The sequence below is a fragment of the Akebia trifoliata genome, chromosome 14, assembly GCF_017979445.1.
Source record: "Akebia trifoliata isolate Shusen 1 chromosome 14, ASM1797944v1, whole genome shotgun sequence".
NCBI classification, from domain to species: Eukaryota; Viridiplantae; Streptophyta; class Magnoliopsida; order Ranunculales; family Lardizabalaceae; genus Akebia; species Akebia trifoliata.
In genome coordinates this window covers 30,618,945-30,636,685 of record NC_141388.1, presented here as the reverse complement: position 1 = coordinate 30,636,685, position 17,741 = coordinate 30,618,945, and the positions used below count along the sequence as shown (strand labels likewise).

The 17,741-nt window shown below is 33.2% G+C and overlaps 1 protein-coding gene across 2 annotated transcripts; it reads left to right on the top strand.

Annotated features, from left to right (window-relative positions):
* The first annotated feature begins 5,467 nt into the window (after positions 1–5,467).
* Positions 5,468–10,914, top strand: LOC147386742 (myb-like HTH transcriptional regulator family protein). Of its 2 annotated transcripts, XM_086424515.1 has the most exons (7): positions 5,468–5,662; positions 5,803–6,350; positions 6,494–6,692; positions 7,096–7,172; positions 7,246–7,285; positions 10,200–10,254; positions 10,783–10,914. In XM_086424515.1, the coding sequence occupies exons 2-7, from the start codon at positions 5,832–5,834 to the stop codon at positions 10,856–10,858; spliced, it is 966 nt and encodes a 321-aa protein (XP_086280641.1). In that variant the 5' UTR covers positions 5,468–5,662; positions 5,803–5,831; the 3' UTR covers positions 10,859–10,914. The 2 variants fall into 2 exon arrangements, with proteins under 2 accessions (XP_086280641.1, XP_086280640.1); XM_086424514.1 differs by having other exon boundaries at positions 5,468–6,350.
* The last annotated feature ends 6,827 nt before the right edge of the window (positions 10,915–17,741 follow it).

The following is a 17,741-nucleotide window of genomic DNA, read 5'->3' as shown; positions in this document are numbered from 1 at the left end:
GAGATTTGTGTTAGTATTTCGAGGGGTGCCACAGATTTCTTTTGGGAAGTTGGTTGTGGGGGTGGCATGTGTCCTTTATGATGATCATGAATTTTTGTGGTGATCATGATTATAATCTTGGGCTTGAGTAGGGGTTTAGAATGAGCTTTTATATATGTTGAGCTTAGAATTGGGTAATGGTTAGGTTCGGTTGTCATGGAATTGATTTAGGGTCATTGGACTTAGTGATTGGGTTGGATTTATGTTTGTTTTAACATGGGACTTAGGGTGATTAGGGATCGATGAGTTCTACGTGGGCTTAGAAATGAGATCAAGACTTTATAGATGATTCGAGCTTAAAGGAGTGAGAGTTTGAAAAGATGATGGGGGAGAAAGTGGTAAGGTTTAGATGATGAATTAGTCCTTTGGTGGGCCATTGGACTATTAAAAATTCTAAGGCTTTTGATTTAAACAAAAATGATTGAATTTTGAAAATTTGAGTCATATAAAATACGTCATTTTTTAGTCCTTTTCAAGTGGGATTCGTTCAAATTGGGGTATCTACAACCCCTAAAAAGAAATCTTAACCCTAATTCAATAATAATTGTCACATGTACCCTCATACAAATTTAATAATTATCTAAAAGGGAAAAGCCTTCCCAACTTAAGGATTCTATCCAAATTAGATAGAATTCCACCCAAACTTTATCACATGTCTACCTTGAGATGTGTTAAGTGGTGTGAATGAATGATCCAGATGGGAGTTAGTATCTATTCATCCACGGTTAGGACCAACACAAAAATATGATTTTTCTCTTCGAATTAGGGATTTCGTTGATGAAATCTAAGGATGATCAATAGTATATCCTTGTTGATCAACACCATCAGGATCAACAATTCGTAACATGAACTAGAGCAACACTATAAAAAAATATTTTCTCTAAACATGAATCTGGAGATTTGATTAAATCTCATTTAGAGTAGGAAAATATTATTTGTTTGAAAGCTTTTCTTTCACGATTATTTGTAGATCAAAAGTTGTTAATTGATTTTCAATTTTTTTTTTTTAAATACTATTTAGATTTTAAAAAATTTTAAATTTTACTAATTGCACTCATCTCTTTTTATTTCTCTGATTTTTGTTGAATGATAAAGAAGTTTTTTTTTTTTTTTTTGTTTCTTTAAGTTTATTTTGAAGGACGAACAAGAATCTCACTCTCTCTCCCTCTCTTCCTGTCTACTAAAGGAAAGAAAACGATGGAATGGATTGCAATTTTTTTCCTTTAAGAGACAAGGAGAGGTTTAAGGATGGAATGCAATTAGTTCCAAGTGGGGTGCAACTAGTCGCTCCCTTATTCTTTTGTTCTTATATGAAAGCTTGAAGCCCACGAACGAATCCTGTTTTCTTTTTTCTTCCAACTCAAGGATTCGGGCCCACCTTGACAATTACTGTCCTCAGCCACCTGGCAAGTCAAATACTTCAGAATATGAAGGAAAAGACTAAGTTACCCTTATTGAACAATGAACAATAATTCAATATTTAGTCTCATGAGGGCGTACTTGTCTTCACATGGTTGGATTGTACAAGGGATTAGGGCCTTAGGGACGCCCCAAAGTAAATTGTTTGATTTCGTACAGACCAAAGTTGGAACTAATTTCTTTGTGTAATTTATTTTAATTATTGACTTTCTTCTGTTGATTTATTGACTTTAATAATGAATAACCACTTCTAGATGTCTTCTTATCTTAATCTAAGTACCCCTTTAAATAAATGATTTTTTTTCTTCTATAATATTACATGTTTTTAGCTTTCTAGATTTTAAGTTATGTTTTTATTTTTTATTATTCTTTTAAATTTAAATTGCCCTTTCATGTTTTTAGCTTTCTAGATTTAAAATTCTATTTGTATTTTTTTTTTTAATAATTCTTCTAATTTTAAGGCTCCATTAAATAGATGAATTATTTTTTTTTTCTTTAATGTTGGGTTCATTCTTTACATCTCCTTAGCTTTAATTTCTTGATTTTAAGTTTTGTTTGAGCTTTAAAAAAAAAAAAAATTGAAATGTGATGAACTATTTCTTTATTTTTAAGTTTTGAGTTTCATCTTTACTTGTTTTTAGCTTTTTAGATTTTAATCTCGATTTGTGTTTTTCAGATAAGAATTACAACAAAGTAACCAAAAAAAATTCGATCTAATTGTTTCGTATTTTATTATCTAGATATGAATACAGATTGGGTTTATATAGAAATTACTAGGAGAAGATCATAGCTTATCTAATCTAACACTAATCTAATTAGATTTATTTTCATCCTAATCCTCATAAAGAATGATTTGATGTATCGTAGTACACGTTATTACAATGCATCATCCTAATACTCAAGCTCATGGTTAACTCATAAAATGGGTTGGATTTTATTCAAAATCTGAATTTAATAGGTTCGGACCCTTGAAGTAGATCAAAATAAAAAATAGGGTTAGATATGATTTAATGACCTTAGACCTAAGTCGGACATGGGGCGAATAAGAATTCATCCATAAATCCAACCAAATACGATTTGAAAATTATATTTAGATTTCTCAAAATATCATTTTATGCTATTTTTCTATAATATGAAATGATTCTAATAGAAAAAATAGGTGGAGAAAGTGCACAAAAAAAAAAAAAAAAAACCCAAAATAATTTAACAATTCATTAAAAGCTGACCCAACCTAAATCAAACAATTCAGATTGGGTTGATTGGATTTCAATGAACATAACATAATTTGGATATTGTTTTAGGTCTAGATTCGACTCGACAAGGTCCAATCCATTCTATGGTCTACTTGTGATGATCAACAATCAACGTGAGTTTTTATTAAATCGATGGCCTCCAAAAACAAGATCGTTGAAGAAGAGTGGCCAATGCTAAATGCATGTTGTTCCTAAGAAAAATGATTTATTGTGCAAAAAATGACGAGCAAATAATTCTACTCAAATGGGGCTTAATGAGCCACAATCAATTTAGGTTTGATCGAATTCTAACGGATAACATTGTAGATCAATTATCAGAAGATCGATTGGTTTAAACTGGATCGATAAACAAGCTCGATATCGGCTCCATCATGGGACAACCATTGACCATAACTTCTATTAGGCCTAAGAATTGGGAATGAATCTCTTTTTACACTTTATACAAAAAAATAATATCTGGTTAGAGGTTTTGGATTGAGCTGATTTTTTGCAATGATGGTCACTATGATGAGAAGATCATCCTCACAAAAAATCAGCTCAATCAGAAACTTCTAAATCCATCAAAAGTCATTTACAAATTATTGATAAAAATTAACAAAAAATTGACGGTCCACATTCTAAATCACTTTTAATAGGGTTAGAAGTTTCAGATTGGACTAATTTTTTTTTTTTTTTGGATGATCTTCCCATCATAGAGATCATCCTCACAAAAAATCAGCTCAATCCGAAATTTCTAACCCATATTTTGAAAATTTATTAATGTTACATTGTTTTTACATATATTTTCTCATATGTCCCTTGAACCTGACCCTATATATATATATATATATATATATATATAGGTCCCGTTCGGCACCCTAAGTTTTACCACACACTTTAACAAACGCGTTTTGTCCTACATGGGTTAGAAGTTTCGGAATGGGCTGATTTTTGGTGAGGATGATCTCTATGGTGAGGAGATCATCCTCACCAAAAATCAGCTCATTCCAAAACTTCTAACCCCATCAAAATGATTTATAAAAAATGGACGGTCCACGATTTTTCAACTTGTAAACATGGGGTTAAACATTTCGGAATGGGCTGATTTTTGGGGAGGATGATCTTCTAATCATAGAGATCATCCTCACCAAAAATCAGCCCATTCCAAAACTTCTAACCCATGTAGGACAAAAAACGTTTGTTAAAATGTGTGGTAAAACTTAGGGTGCTGAACATTTCCCATATATATATATATATATATATATATATATATAGAGGGGTAGCGTTCAATGGCCAACAGTTTGGCAAACATTTTGGCAGACACATTTTTCAAAACATGGGTTAGAGATCTTGGAATGGGCTGATTTTTGGTGAGGATGATCTCTACGGTGAGGAGATCATCATCACCAAAAATCAGCCCATTCCAAAACTTCTAACCCCATCAAAAATGGTTTACAAAAAATGGACGGTTCACGATTTTTCAACTTGTTAACTGAGGCTATAAGTTTTGGAATGAGTTGATTTTTGGTGAAGATGATCTCCTCACCATAGAGATCATCCTCACCAAAAATCAGCCCATTCCAAGACCTGTAACCCATGTTTTGAAAAAGTGTTTGCTAAAATGTTTGCCAAACTGTTGGCCATTGAACGGGACCCATATATATATATATATATATATATTCTCCTTTTTACAAAATGCAAGTTTGTGGGAGTAAAACTACCAAAATCAAAATTTTAAGCTATTATTTCTTTTTAGAGGATGGATTATTCTTATATCTTTATGGTAAAATTGCTTTTCATCCATATCCATATTAGGAATAATTAAAAGCTTGTTGGGATTGTGAATTTATGCCAGAATCTCATATTACATTATTAATCTATAGATACCTATAGCAGAAAAATTCCAATTTTCTGATCTTGAAGAATCTTATTAATTTTTTGACTAGTAGACTCATCTCCTCTTTTGTTCTATTAATTTATTTTTAACTTCTCCACTAAGAATTCCCTTTTTTATATTATATAATATATAACTCACCTTTTAAAAATGGGTGTTTCAGGAAAATGGATATAAACCTTTTAAAATTATAGAATCAGATATGAAAAACATAATTACAAAAACAGTTATATATATCCATTTGTTATGAAAAGGGATAAGGATAGTGTTGGAGTGACATTAAAATTGACATTATTTCACACATTACTGATGTGGAAGTGCAAATATAATCATAGATGCTTTTCACTCATATCTCAATGAAAAACATCTATGATTCTGTACACATATCCACATCAGCAATGTGTGAAACGAAGTAAATTTTAATGTCACTCCAACATTTTTCAACCCCCACCCCCTCCCCTTTTTTATTAAAAAAAAAAAAATTGAAATTACCACTTTGCACATTTTCATTAATTAAAAATTACAAAAAAAGAGTTGTGATAAACGTATGTACTAACACGTACACAATTTGTACATGGCTGACGTGGTAAAGGCACAGAACCACAGATATAGATTTTTTCTTATATAGATCTTTTTCTTCAGGATACATAAGAAAAAATCTACAATTTTGTGCCCTTGCCAAGTACAGACCGTGTATGGGTCAGCGCGTCATTTTATCATTAGTCTTACAAAAAGGTTATATACCCATTTTTATAATTATATCTTTTTTCATACCCAATTTTGTAATTTTGGTGAATTTCATATCCTTCTTTGTAATTCTCTATCTGCACCTCTCTCTTAAAACATTGGGTGTATCACAAGATCATTTTTTTTTTCTTGAACATTGGTGGTGTCAAAAGATCATTTTTCATCACTATCCATCTTAGGAATAAATAGAAAGCTTGCATTGGATTATACACTTGCATATCTTATGTATGAAGAATTGCAGAATATATATACATTTGAGAGAGAGAGAGAGAGAGAGAATTTCAGGGAATCAATCTTCAAATTCGGCCACTAGTACTAATTTCATTCAATTGTACTATTGCTTTACTAATTGTTCTTTCATCTTCTTCAAACTTTTTCATTTTACGCGTAATTTACGCGGTTTCATGATCTTCTAAAATAATAAATTCATTAAGCTATAGAACATAGATTTATTTTTTCTTTTTTTTTCAGTTGGTGGTGAAGTTATTGATTATTTGTAAATGAGCACTCGGAAGATCGATTGCCAACAACAAACCCATGTATCATTAGACGATTATTTAATCGAATTACCCGATCATTCTTCCGAGAATTCTCATTGTTTACAGCCTTGGAACAATGGTACTGTTTGTTTACAATCTTCATCACCAGCCTTAGAAGCAAGATCACAGCTAATGAACATGGGATCACCAGCTTCTTTGTTCTATGCAACTGAACGTTATTACTCGGGCCTTCCACAACACGTCGATCATCAACTCGGGACCCTCCCTTCGTTCCCCCAGTTACCCAAGAATTCTAACCCAAATGACTCTTCATATCGACCTTGTGATGACTACTTCTCATTGAATTCTTCAAGGGGAGATGATCTTGATCTTCAATCACCAAATACTTTACAACCCTTTGTGAGATTTCCCTCCGAAAACTCCTATCGAAATCAAAGAAAAAATATTTTGGTGGAAGACAACGCCACGTTAAACACAAGGCATCCCTTTGTTCCTTTTGAGGGGATTCAGAATCCAAGAGTGAGTTTTTTTTATTTATTATTCTTTAAATGATTCAAAATTTCTCCATGAATTTGTTGAAGAATTTAGTATCGTTCCTGAACGAGACAAGATGTGAAACCAAGATTGAAAATTATGGGATGGACTGATCTTTGTTCTTACAGGTTGATTGTAATCAATTTAAATTGCCGGTTTCACACCCAAGCTTCCATCTTCATCTAGAGAAGCAATCACCACATCCTTCATTAGGAAGTGCTTCTATTACTTCTGGTGGCTGTGTTTCATCTAAAATGCGGATTCGATGGACTCAACATCTTCACGAGCGGTTCGTTGAATGTGTGAATCGTCTTGGTGGTGCTGAGAGTGAGTAACAACATTATAATCTTTTTTTTAATAAGTATAAAGATTTTATAAATACCAAACGAGAAGAATTTGGGCAAGATTTTGCAATTGTCCAATTTAATTTCTAAAGTCCAAAATCTATTAAAAAAATTCCGAAATGCAAATCTACTCAAAAACATATATAATAATAATCAAATGGACATTTAGATAAAAAAATTACACTCAGATTAAGATCAGGATTGGATTTCACCGTTTTACACGTTTTCGTAAAATAAAATACAAAGTTATATATGAAAATGGGTACATACCCATTTTCGTAAAGAAGTAAGATAGAATTGACACCCAATTCTGTAATTTTCAGAAAGTTCATATTTTTTTTTTTTTGTAATTCTCTATTTATTTATTTATTTTTGGATGAACATAGGGGCAACTCCAAAGGGAATTCTGAAGCTGATGGACTCAGATGGATTGACCATCTTCCATATAAAAAGCCATTTGCAGGTATTTTTGTTTGAATTTTTATTGTTTTAGTTTTTGGAGATCTTAATCATACCATCTTATATGTAATTTGCAGAAATATCGAATTGCCAAGTACATACCAGACTCTGCAGAAGGTAAATCCTTACATCTTTGTTACGATTATCTAATGATTTTGTAATCTTTGGTAGCAATTAGTATTGTTTCATAGGTTTCATGTCCTGATTAAAAGTGTTTGATTTACAACATCTCTTCCCAAACACATAACAAATTTGTGCTTATGTAAAGAATCGATAACAATTAGAAAACATAAATCGAAAACAAGCACAAATACGTACAACGGCCACCCATGGATAGAAAATGTTTCTGATTTTGGACCGTGCAAAATGACCGATCCAGCATATTTGAACAACACGAGGAAGAAAATTACAAAAATCGATATGAACTTTTCAAAAATCAAGATGTAAAATTTAATTTTAAGTCCTAACAAAAAGTAACGAATTCGCCATTTTACTTATATTCGTAATGAATTCATTTATGAAAAAGGATATGTACCCATTTTTGTAATTATTTTCTTATATTGATTCCATAAGTTTTACAAAGTTCATACCCATTTTGGTAAAATACCCATTTGTTTTTGTGAGATCCAAATGCCTCTGACTTTTGTTAAGGTTACTTTCCCACCCATATGGGTGGGAAATTCATGTTTTGATGGACCTTTTGATTGGGGTGAAAAATCAATTTTCACGTGCAATCAAACATACCCTTAAGTCTCTCTTTTCTGGAATTATCCTTGCAAGTGTCCAAGCTGACATTTAGCACACTAGATGCCATGTGGAGTTGAATGGAATTGAAGCTTGAGGGGGGTGTGTTTGGTAATGGAACAAGTATATTCTGAATAGACTTGCTCCTGCTATGACAAGATAAATTGTTCCTCGAACACCACCGATATTCACCTTAAAGTTATTCTTCGGATAGCCCTCACCTCTACTCCCAAAGAGGCAAAAGTCCCACTTGAACAAAAAAAACTACTTTGTGGATCATAGAGCTCTAATTTATTCCTATGATGAGGCAATATATTATGGGTAAATTACCATTTCGTGAGCTGAAAATGAGTTATTACGATTCCGGCTAATTGTTCATTTTTATTATCAAAACGTGAATGATCATGTTTTCGTTAAAAAAACTTTTAGTATGGTGAATTCGGTGATTTTAAAGTGACTATTTCCAATTAGTCACTTTAAACCTACGAAATTGTCAGCTTAAAAACCTCCGAATTCATTATCGTTCACGTTTTGATAATTAAAATGAACAGTGAGCTGGAATCATAACTTTGTCAAAAGTTGATCATTTTTTCGAAAATATCCCATATTATTCCAGTTTAGAACAGACTTGCATAAGTTTTAAGCTCTTTTTAATCAAGAATGAACTTAGATTCACTTCCAAACATCTTACCTTGGCTCTAAGGTTTTGTTTAGGCTCCTGTTATATTACCACTCCAATATACTGTATCTAAACACCACCTTAAAAAAAAAAAAAAAAAAAAGGGGGAAAAAGGGCCTAAAAACACATCACTAGAAGGACCTCTTGCACTGTAACTTAAAGGGTAATTTTAACTTTTTGGAGTTACCCTTCCAGATTTTGGTAAAAATTAGGGATAACTCCCGAGTCCCGATGTCATTGAACTGATGAAATACTCCCTCACCTTAACTGTTGTCTTGCATGAGAGATTAACTTAAAATGACCAGAACGCCCTCATCTTCAACCTCATTACAAAAATCATTGATTCCCCCCAACACTTCAAAAAAAAAAAAAAAAAACCCCATTGTCAAACCTTTAAGTTATTTTCTTTTAAACTATTGAACCTCTTCAGGCTTGTCTCCAGCCCATCATCTTCAACCTTTCGGTAAAAACCCTTGAATTTTCTTCCCCCAAATCTATTGTTTCAATCTCCACCAAAGTCCTGAGGTTTGATGGTTGAAAATGATGGAATCTTTAGCTTGAAAGCAAGGATAACAAATTTTACCTTAGAAGTTGAAAACGACCAGATTTTGGCAAAGGGTGAAATGAGGGCATTTCAGTCATTTTATGTTAATCTTTATGAAAGACTGAAATCAACAAGTATGTCAAGAATTTGAAAAGACTCACGATTCAATATGGTGTTCCATTCCTATTTCTTAGGAATGGTGTCTACGGCACGCATTAGTTAGAGTTTAAAATACATCGGACTCTTAGCCAAGCCATGCTCGCAGCCGAATGTGTTTATTCTCCAACCAAAGCGTGCACATAGATACCATTCCTATATATATGAACAGGACACTGTGCTGGATTGCAACTCTTGGAAAATACTATTTTATATATATCTAATTTCATCAATATCTAGATGAATTTTTCATAATTGGTCACCCTCACTTACCCAATGTGTGATGTACGGGCGTTGCACGTGCTCTGGGACTAGTCCTTGGACAAGACCGTCAGGGGTGGAGCTAGTAAAGAGCTGGTGGGGGCAATTGCCCCCACAGAACTTTAAGACACCCCTATATTTTCAACTAATTACATGCCCCATTTGTCCCCACTCTCTCACCTCTCTCCCTATTTGCCCCAACCTCCCTTCCCCCCTCCCCCCCCCTCCCCCCTTAAATTTTTTTGTTGATGACATTGCCTCTGGACTTGAACTTCTTATATACTAATTGAAAATAACCTAAATATCATTTTTTCAACTTCTAACCATAAACCTCTTCTACCAAAAATCATTCATCTTCAAGTTCTTCAACTATACAACTAACCATAGTTTGCCCCCACTACAAGAAAATCGTGGCTCCGCCCCTGAAGACCATGATCTATGGACTGGGCAAAGCCCAAACACGGGCTCGATCCACTGTCTACAAGGATACCCGGTTATCAAAAAAAAAAAAAGTATTTTGACTTATTATGTGATTTTATAATTGAATGATCTCTAGTTTTACTTTATAGTTTGTGGTGTAATCATGGATAATTTAAATTATATAATTTTTACTAAATTCTCAATCTATACATTTGTTTCTATGGCAGGAAAATCAGACAGAAGAAGTGTAACAAATGATGCAACAAAACTCGACCCGAAAACGTATACTTCTCATGATACCGTCTTTTCTTCCTACATTTTACTACTTTTCTTATCTAAGCACAATTGTAACCATAAGGGTCCTATGTGGATCCTACATGGAAAATGAGTTCTCTTTGAAAATGTGATTTTTAGATGTATGATTATGCATTTTCTCTAGAATTCATTTTCCTTCCCTAGGGCAATTTTTCACCCTAGAAGGGAAATGATTTCCCACCTAAACCCCCGGAAAATTATTTTCCTACTCCTAATGTTATTTCTCTCAGACTCCCACTATTAGCCTCATCCCACAAACTTGAAACCAATTTTTTTTTTTTTTACATTCTTATGTGTAACCAAACAGAGGAATTGGAATTCATTTTCCAACGGAAATCATTTTCCTTGACCAAATTCTTGAGGAATTCATATTCCCTTGAAAAAGAATTCCATACAACCATATATACCCTAATTATTCTCCTCTTTCTATCTATAGATTTACAAATAGAATCAAGAATTGAGAACCCTTTCACTTTTTGGATCCATATTTAACAGGGGCATGCAAATCATGGAGGCATTACGACTGCAATTAGATGTCCAGAGGCGTCTACATGAGCAATTAGAGGTTTGAATGTCCATGCTTACATACCTTTTTTCGTTCCTGTTATATTCAATGATTGAGTGAGGAATTCAGTATAAAAATGATTTTTCCAGGAAAACTTTTTCATCAATACAAAACTTGGATTTCTTATTTCCAGATGAACAGCCAAACAACTGTCTTGAAGATGTTGAGGTTTCTTGTTTTGGAGAAGGATTAGAAACTACCCACTTCTCAGGACATAAAATTTAGAGTTCAAGTTGTACATTAAGAGTATCAATCACAGAGATTTGTTTTACCAACTCACTCAATACAAAAGAATAAAAATTCAAACTCAGTTGGCTTGATCTTGGTTATGGTGTTTGGTATTAGAGCAAATATGTTCTAGGTTAAAACAAAATCCAGTTCTTAGCTTAAAACTGATGGAAGCCTTTTAAAGACCCAATAAAAATGTCTATCTTATTGGGTACTTGATGGGTATTGTGTATTTTTAGGGTTGGTTTTGGTACCAAGAATTCCATACCTAGAACCACAAGTGTGGAGACCATTTTTGTCACATTACTGAGATAAGGACACGTGTCCCTCCTGAGTACTGGGTAGGCCCAGAGTTAAGTGTTGAATTAAACTATTAGAATCACAATATCGTTACAGATCGATGTGAGAGGTAACCTGACATGATTTACTATCTCCGCAGTTAGAAATACATATTGAGGTATGATGGGTCCATCGTGAGTTTGGTTTGCACCGAGATAAGATTTTACTTAGAGAACGACTTGGCACCTCAACAGCGTCGAAAAATGTTAAGTGCAGTATCTCAATCCTAACCTACTAAGTCGGACATGAGCTCGGGTAAACTATGAGTGATGCTAATTAAACGGAGACATAAAATCAAGATGATTGGAACAAAAACGTAGGCTAGATCTCGAATTAGTGAATGAATAGTCTAAAATGGCCTATTAGGTCAATAAAACGATAGATCGGATTTAATATGCATATTAGAATAAGACAAATAATTTAATACAATATGAACTCTCTCATATGTCAAGATCTTCTTGTTAAACGTGATATCTATAAATACTTGTCAAGACAATGATGGAAGTGACATTCTCTGACTCATCCACCCTCAAATAGTGAATTACACTAACTCAACATTAATTATCATGAGACAATGCCAATTAAATTCAAGTATTAACATTAATAAAAGATGAACATAGAACCCAATAGTTGAATCAGCACTCCTCATCCAGCTCATACCCCACATGGTATTACACTGAGATCAATTATGTTGTGATACTTGTCCCTAGGTTTAAACTATAAAACACCATCTCTAAAGATTGAGAAGAGGTCGAAAAATTATCGTCCTTCACTCTCCCAAGAATACCATCTTGCATTTTCATTGTTCATCTTCTCTTTCATCTAAATCTTCTTCATTTTCTTGATCACCACCCCTTTACTAACAAAATCTTTGGAGGATCTTTGTCAAGCATCACACCGAGGCCTTTTCCTTCTCCTTTATCTCCTTCAATTGTTTTGAACCATTGAAGCCTTGAAGAGAAGACTCGTCGATTAAGATCATTACCAACATCATTTTCATCAATGAACCAATCTAATCTCAAGGAGTGGAAGTTGTAAAAGGCCTCCACAATAACTAATAAAAATAGGAACCAATGTCTTATTTAGGTTCCAGTTCTAAGTATATGTGAAACTGAACTGAAATAGATCAATTAATACCTCAGTAAGCTAGACTTACATGAAAATGAGTTCGATGCAATCACCATAGAAAAAATTATGTAAAGTGTGCAAAAGTCGACTCATTATATTGTATCACAAATTTGTTGTTTTAATAAACGAAAAGGTTTTACGTCCTCTTTTTGCAAATGCTTTGTTGCACAATTAATTGGATCCACTAACTCGATGATGTTCAAACCCTCTTTTATTAGACATATAAGCTAAAAAAATAAAAATAAAAATTATGAAAAAAATTAGATTTGAGTTACAAAAAATAATGGAATCTATTAGGAATGAACCATGATTAACCTTATAATTAATGTTCTCCTTTTGAAAATGCTTTGTTGCACTCTTAATTGGGTCCACTAATCAAATGATGTTCAAACCATATCCTATCACACACATCATTAAGATTGATCATTGCTATATGGAATCAACCACGAATAAGTATCAAATATAATGACTATGACTCATTGATGAAGTTAAATGTTTATGTATCGTCAACCACAAGATCCTTCAATAGGTTAAGAGCCCAAAAATATTTCACGCATGGTTTTAGCGACTAGTCTCAAGCGACAACTATTATGACGCCCAATAGATGACAGGCATGCCCACTCAATCGGAAAATGAACATGTTATTGGGTTTTAACGAAATTTTCTTCAGGACATAATAAAGTTTAGTTGTTTAGAACTATACATTGTTTCTAATTTTTAAGTTATCACTGAGCACAATCTGTCACATAAGTATTATTATATACAATTTCTTAATCAATGTATCAAGAAGTTAAGAATATGTTAGAATGTGTGTGTGTGTGTGAGAGAGAGAGAGAGAGTGAGACATGTTCGATTTAATTGTTTTACATTGCTAATTAGGATTTAGTTCCTCATACAAATACATGTTCTCGAAAATGTGTCCATTCAAATGAACAACTCAAAGAACCTTATAAGGTGTACCATTGGAGGGCATCCTTTAGGTAAAGATTGTTGGGGAAACCGTTATTCGGTACATCCTAGAGTTGAAACTTATTATCCTTTGAACTCTAAATCCGCGAGGCTCTCTTTAGGTTTAGTAATATGGTTATCTACTTTGATTGATACCCTTTCTTACTTTTCTTTCTCTCTCTATATTTCTTTCCTATACATACATACATACATACATATTCTTCATAGCCAAAAAGACCATTAGGGGCTCTCGGAAAGAGACTTGGAGAAGAAATGAGAAGAAGGCATGGTCAATCTGATAGAAACTATTTTTCTTCCAACAACTACTTCAAATATTATCTATATAACAAAAAAAATGATGTGGCTCACTTATGGGGGATAGACATCCCATCAAGTTACAATGTAAGCGATCCCACTTAATTGATTTTATCCCCCTTCCAACTTTATTCTCTTTCCTCTCCTCCTCCCCCACCATTACCCCTTCTCTTTTTCAATAATGTCCATCTAACTTTACCATATTTCCTCTCTTACCCCTTCAACCCTGAAGATTTTTTTATAATACATCTCGAACTTTATTATGTTTCCTCTTACCTTTCAACCCTAAAGATTTTTCACAAAACCCCTATTATTTTATTATTTTTTCTGTTTTACCCCTTTAACTCCAAAAGAGGATGCCTTTGCCGTAAGCATAGGCTAACTCTAGTAAACTACTAAGAAAGCACCTTAAAAAAGAAATTAATCCATAAGAAAATGAAACAATTGGTTAAAAGGTTTCTCTTCATATCATCAATTATTGTGAAGGAAATAAATAAAGAAACCAAAAAAATATTCCTAGTATGTATTTTTTTTAGGGGTGCACATTGGATTGGGTAAATCCGAGATCCGAACCAATCCGAAGCTTTTGGATTGGATTGGTTCGGATTAAACACACACATGGTTCGGGTACGGATCGAAGAAAAAAAAAATCCGATAAATTTGGTTCGGTTCCGGATTAGGATATAATAGAACCGAACCAATCCGAAAACCGAACCAATTATATATAAATAAAATTTTCGGTTTTTTATTTCTTTCTTCTTCTTCCTTTTAATTTTTTTATTATCCCAAATTCCACGTTTGAAAAAAGTCCTACTTGTTTATAAGGTTTGAAGATTGAAGGAGATAGAATGCTTGGATTGAGGAAGAAGGTATCTATCTTCAATAAGTATGAGAACCGAGAACCGATCCGAACCAAGATTGGATTGGATTGGTTCGGTTCTATAGGGTCATTGGATTGGTTCGGTTTCAAATTTGTAGAACCGATCATGTTCGGTTCGGTTCGAATTTTGCCAAAATTCGAACCAATCCGAACCATGTGCACCCCTAATTTTTTTTTCCCGCAAAGTAAGCAATGAGTATATTAATGAAAAAATGAGGATTACACCCTTAGTTTACAAGCCTAACACGAGAAAAAGAAAAAGAATATGTGTAAAAGAAACTAACAATAAATCGTAGATCATTGAAAGAGGTAAAAGTAAAAGATTTTTCCATCAAAACTCCATATTTTCCTAAGTCATCCGCCACTAAATTTGCTTCCCTCCAAGCATGACAAATCTTTCACTCGATAGTTAGATAAGAGAACTTTAACTTATTGGAATCAACCTATTAGATATCAATCATAGTTTTAAAACCCTTTGAGTCAACTCAAAACTCAACCAAGTTGACTTGACAATTTAATTTTGCGGTGATTCGATCCCAAAAACATGTTGGAACTAACTCTCTGAGTCACTCAACAAATTGTCAAACTCAACTCCTTAACTTGATTAAATCAACCCAAAAATAATTTGCAACGCTTAAAAATTTAACCAAGTTATGCTAGTATATTTCATACTAGAGTTCTCCTATGCCTACGGCACTAACATCCTCTTTAAGGTAAAAGGGATAAAAATAAAAATAATAAAGTTAGAGGGTTATTATTAAAAATCTTTGAGGTTAAGGGGGTAAAAGAAGAAAATAAATAAAGTTGGAGATGTATCATTAACAAAGGGGGAGATGAAGAAAGATAATAAAGTGGGTTAAAGAGAAAGACAGTATAGTCAAAGGGATATTATTGAAAAGATGGTAAAAAGGAAAATATAGAAATATTAGAGGGATATTATTGAAAAGAAGGGAGGGAGGAGGAGAAGAGGGGCCATAAAGTTGAAAAGGTTAAAAAAGGAAAGGAAATAAAGTGAGAAGGATGAACCCTACAAATCTGTAGCAAAGGAGGCTCTAAGGCTATGTTTTATTATACATTCTTCTAGAGAAAAATATTATAATTTATTTTAGAATTCCAAATTTTTTTTCCAAATATGTAGAAATTTAATATATATATTTTTAACTCATACGAGTCGACTGAATCGTCGGTCACTTGATTCAACTTGGTGACATTCGAGTCTAGTTTACGAAATTTTAAAACTTTGAGGCCAACGATGGACATGTGCGTTTAAGTTAGTACACATTTTCGATAGAGCAATACATGTGTAAGGGAATACAATGTTTAAACATAAACTAAATGGCACACGACACTAGAAGAAACACGACTATTATGGGTTGATGCTATATCTAATTATTAAAAAATACATGTATGATTAATATGGAGCATGCGAATATACATATATCCATCATGCATATATAGATTGTTGAATGAGTGAATAAGAAAAAAGAAGATAAAGAAAAAATAAAACCTTAATATTAGGCCTTAGATGGTTGTGCCATTTCTCTCGACATTGCTTGCCAGTTCTCCCTTTCATCAATTGAGCTATATGTGTCCATTTTTTCTTTCCAAACCTTTTTATCAGACCAACCAATTCTCTAAAACACCCATCAATTGATCAATATTTCTAATTTAAAAATATAACAAAATCAAGCATTGAAACTCACTAGATATAATAGCAAACATGGTTTCCAATCTTGGATTTTTTCGTTTGTCATTTACTAACAATACCAAGATGACTTGGATGACTCATCTCGTTATTTCAAACAAGATGATCTTTTTCATAGATCTGTGAATTTAAAAAAGGAAAAGAAAGAACCAAAGCATAAAAACAAAAGGAGACAATGGGTTTAATCGCTAGACTCTATCTTGTTTAGAGTCATCTTGGTCTTGGACGATTGTTAAAATCCTAATATAGAAAAAATAACTCTTTAACAAAAATAGAAAGAAAAATCTCAATATGTCTTCTTCATTAGTCCCTTGCCCTTTAACTATAGTAGATATGACCTGTACTAGTCTTTTTCATCTGTATGTCCATCTATCTCATTCCGAGCCATGTCAATCTCAAACGATTTTTTAAACCCTAATACCTAAACAATACGTCTTAATCACCCCCCCCCCCCTAAAAAAAAGAAAATTAAAATACCTATCTTCTCCATTGGTCCAATGTCTCCTGGCTGTAGAAGATTTCTTATGATTCTTCTCAATCTTTTACAGCTGCATATTCATCATCGCGATGGATGAAGTCGTATCAGGGATCCTTGCAGTTAATCCAAAGTTCCTCGATTCAGAATTTTGAAAATTGGGGACTAAAGGACTCTGATCCTCTCATATCAACTTGCTCTCAATCATTTGAGAAGTATTTAATAAGCCCATGTCTGACATTTTTCCATTGCTTTATTCTCACCTTCTTCCATAAAAAGCTTGGATTTGATATTATCAATATTAGTCAAAAATTCATGGGTGAAAGGATCGAATGTATCATAAATGAGAGTCGAGTTCCCTAGTTTTGAATTTAGTAACATCTCATCAACAAAAGAAAACTGATCAAAAGGATGAAGATCTTGAGAAAATCCTTTTGAGGAACTTCATTTGAAACACGCCATCATTCAATTTCATACAATCCTCTGATTGCATGCAGTACTCCGACAAAAATGTCGGCCACGAAGCCAAATTATTGGTGTGCTTTGCATTAAACTCCATGAATGAAAGAGTGAGTGAGTGAGTGACTGAGAGAGAGAGAGAGAGAGAGAGAGAGAGATAATGAAGTTTCTTCGAGGTAACTATGTTATTTATTAGTGAGATGGAAGGGTAAGGATTTGAATGAATTTTTAACCATTATTATTAGATCAGTGACCATATTTGCATTTTGATCAATACTTTTTAACCTGAGATGACTCGATAACTCATCTCGTTATCGTTTAAGAACAAGTGAGATATTCTATGTGAATTGTCTCTCAACTTGACTCATTTGACAATATTTTGAAGAATTTTGTCAAGTCAATTAAAGTAGGT

Coding starts and splice junctions, on each gene's coding strand:
- LOC147386742 (XM_086424515.1), top strand. CDS start 5,832: ATGAGCACTCGGAAGATCGATTGCCAACAACAAACCCATGTATCATTA. Junction 6,693..7,095: donor TCGTCTTGGTGGTGCTGAGA/GTGAGTAACAAC, acceptor GGATGAACATAG/GGGCAACTCCAAAGGGAATT. Junction 7,173..7,245: donor ATATAAAAAGCCATTTGCAG/GTATTTTTGTTT, acceptor TGTAATTTGCAG/AAATATCGAATTGCCAAGTA.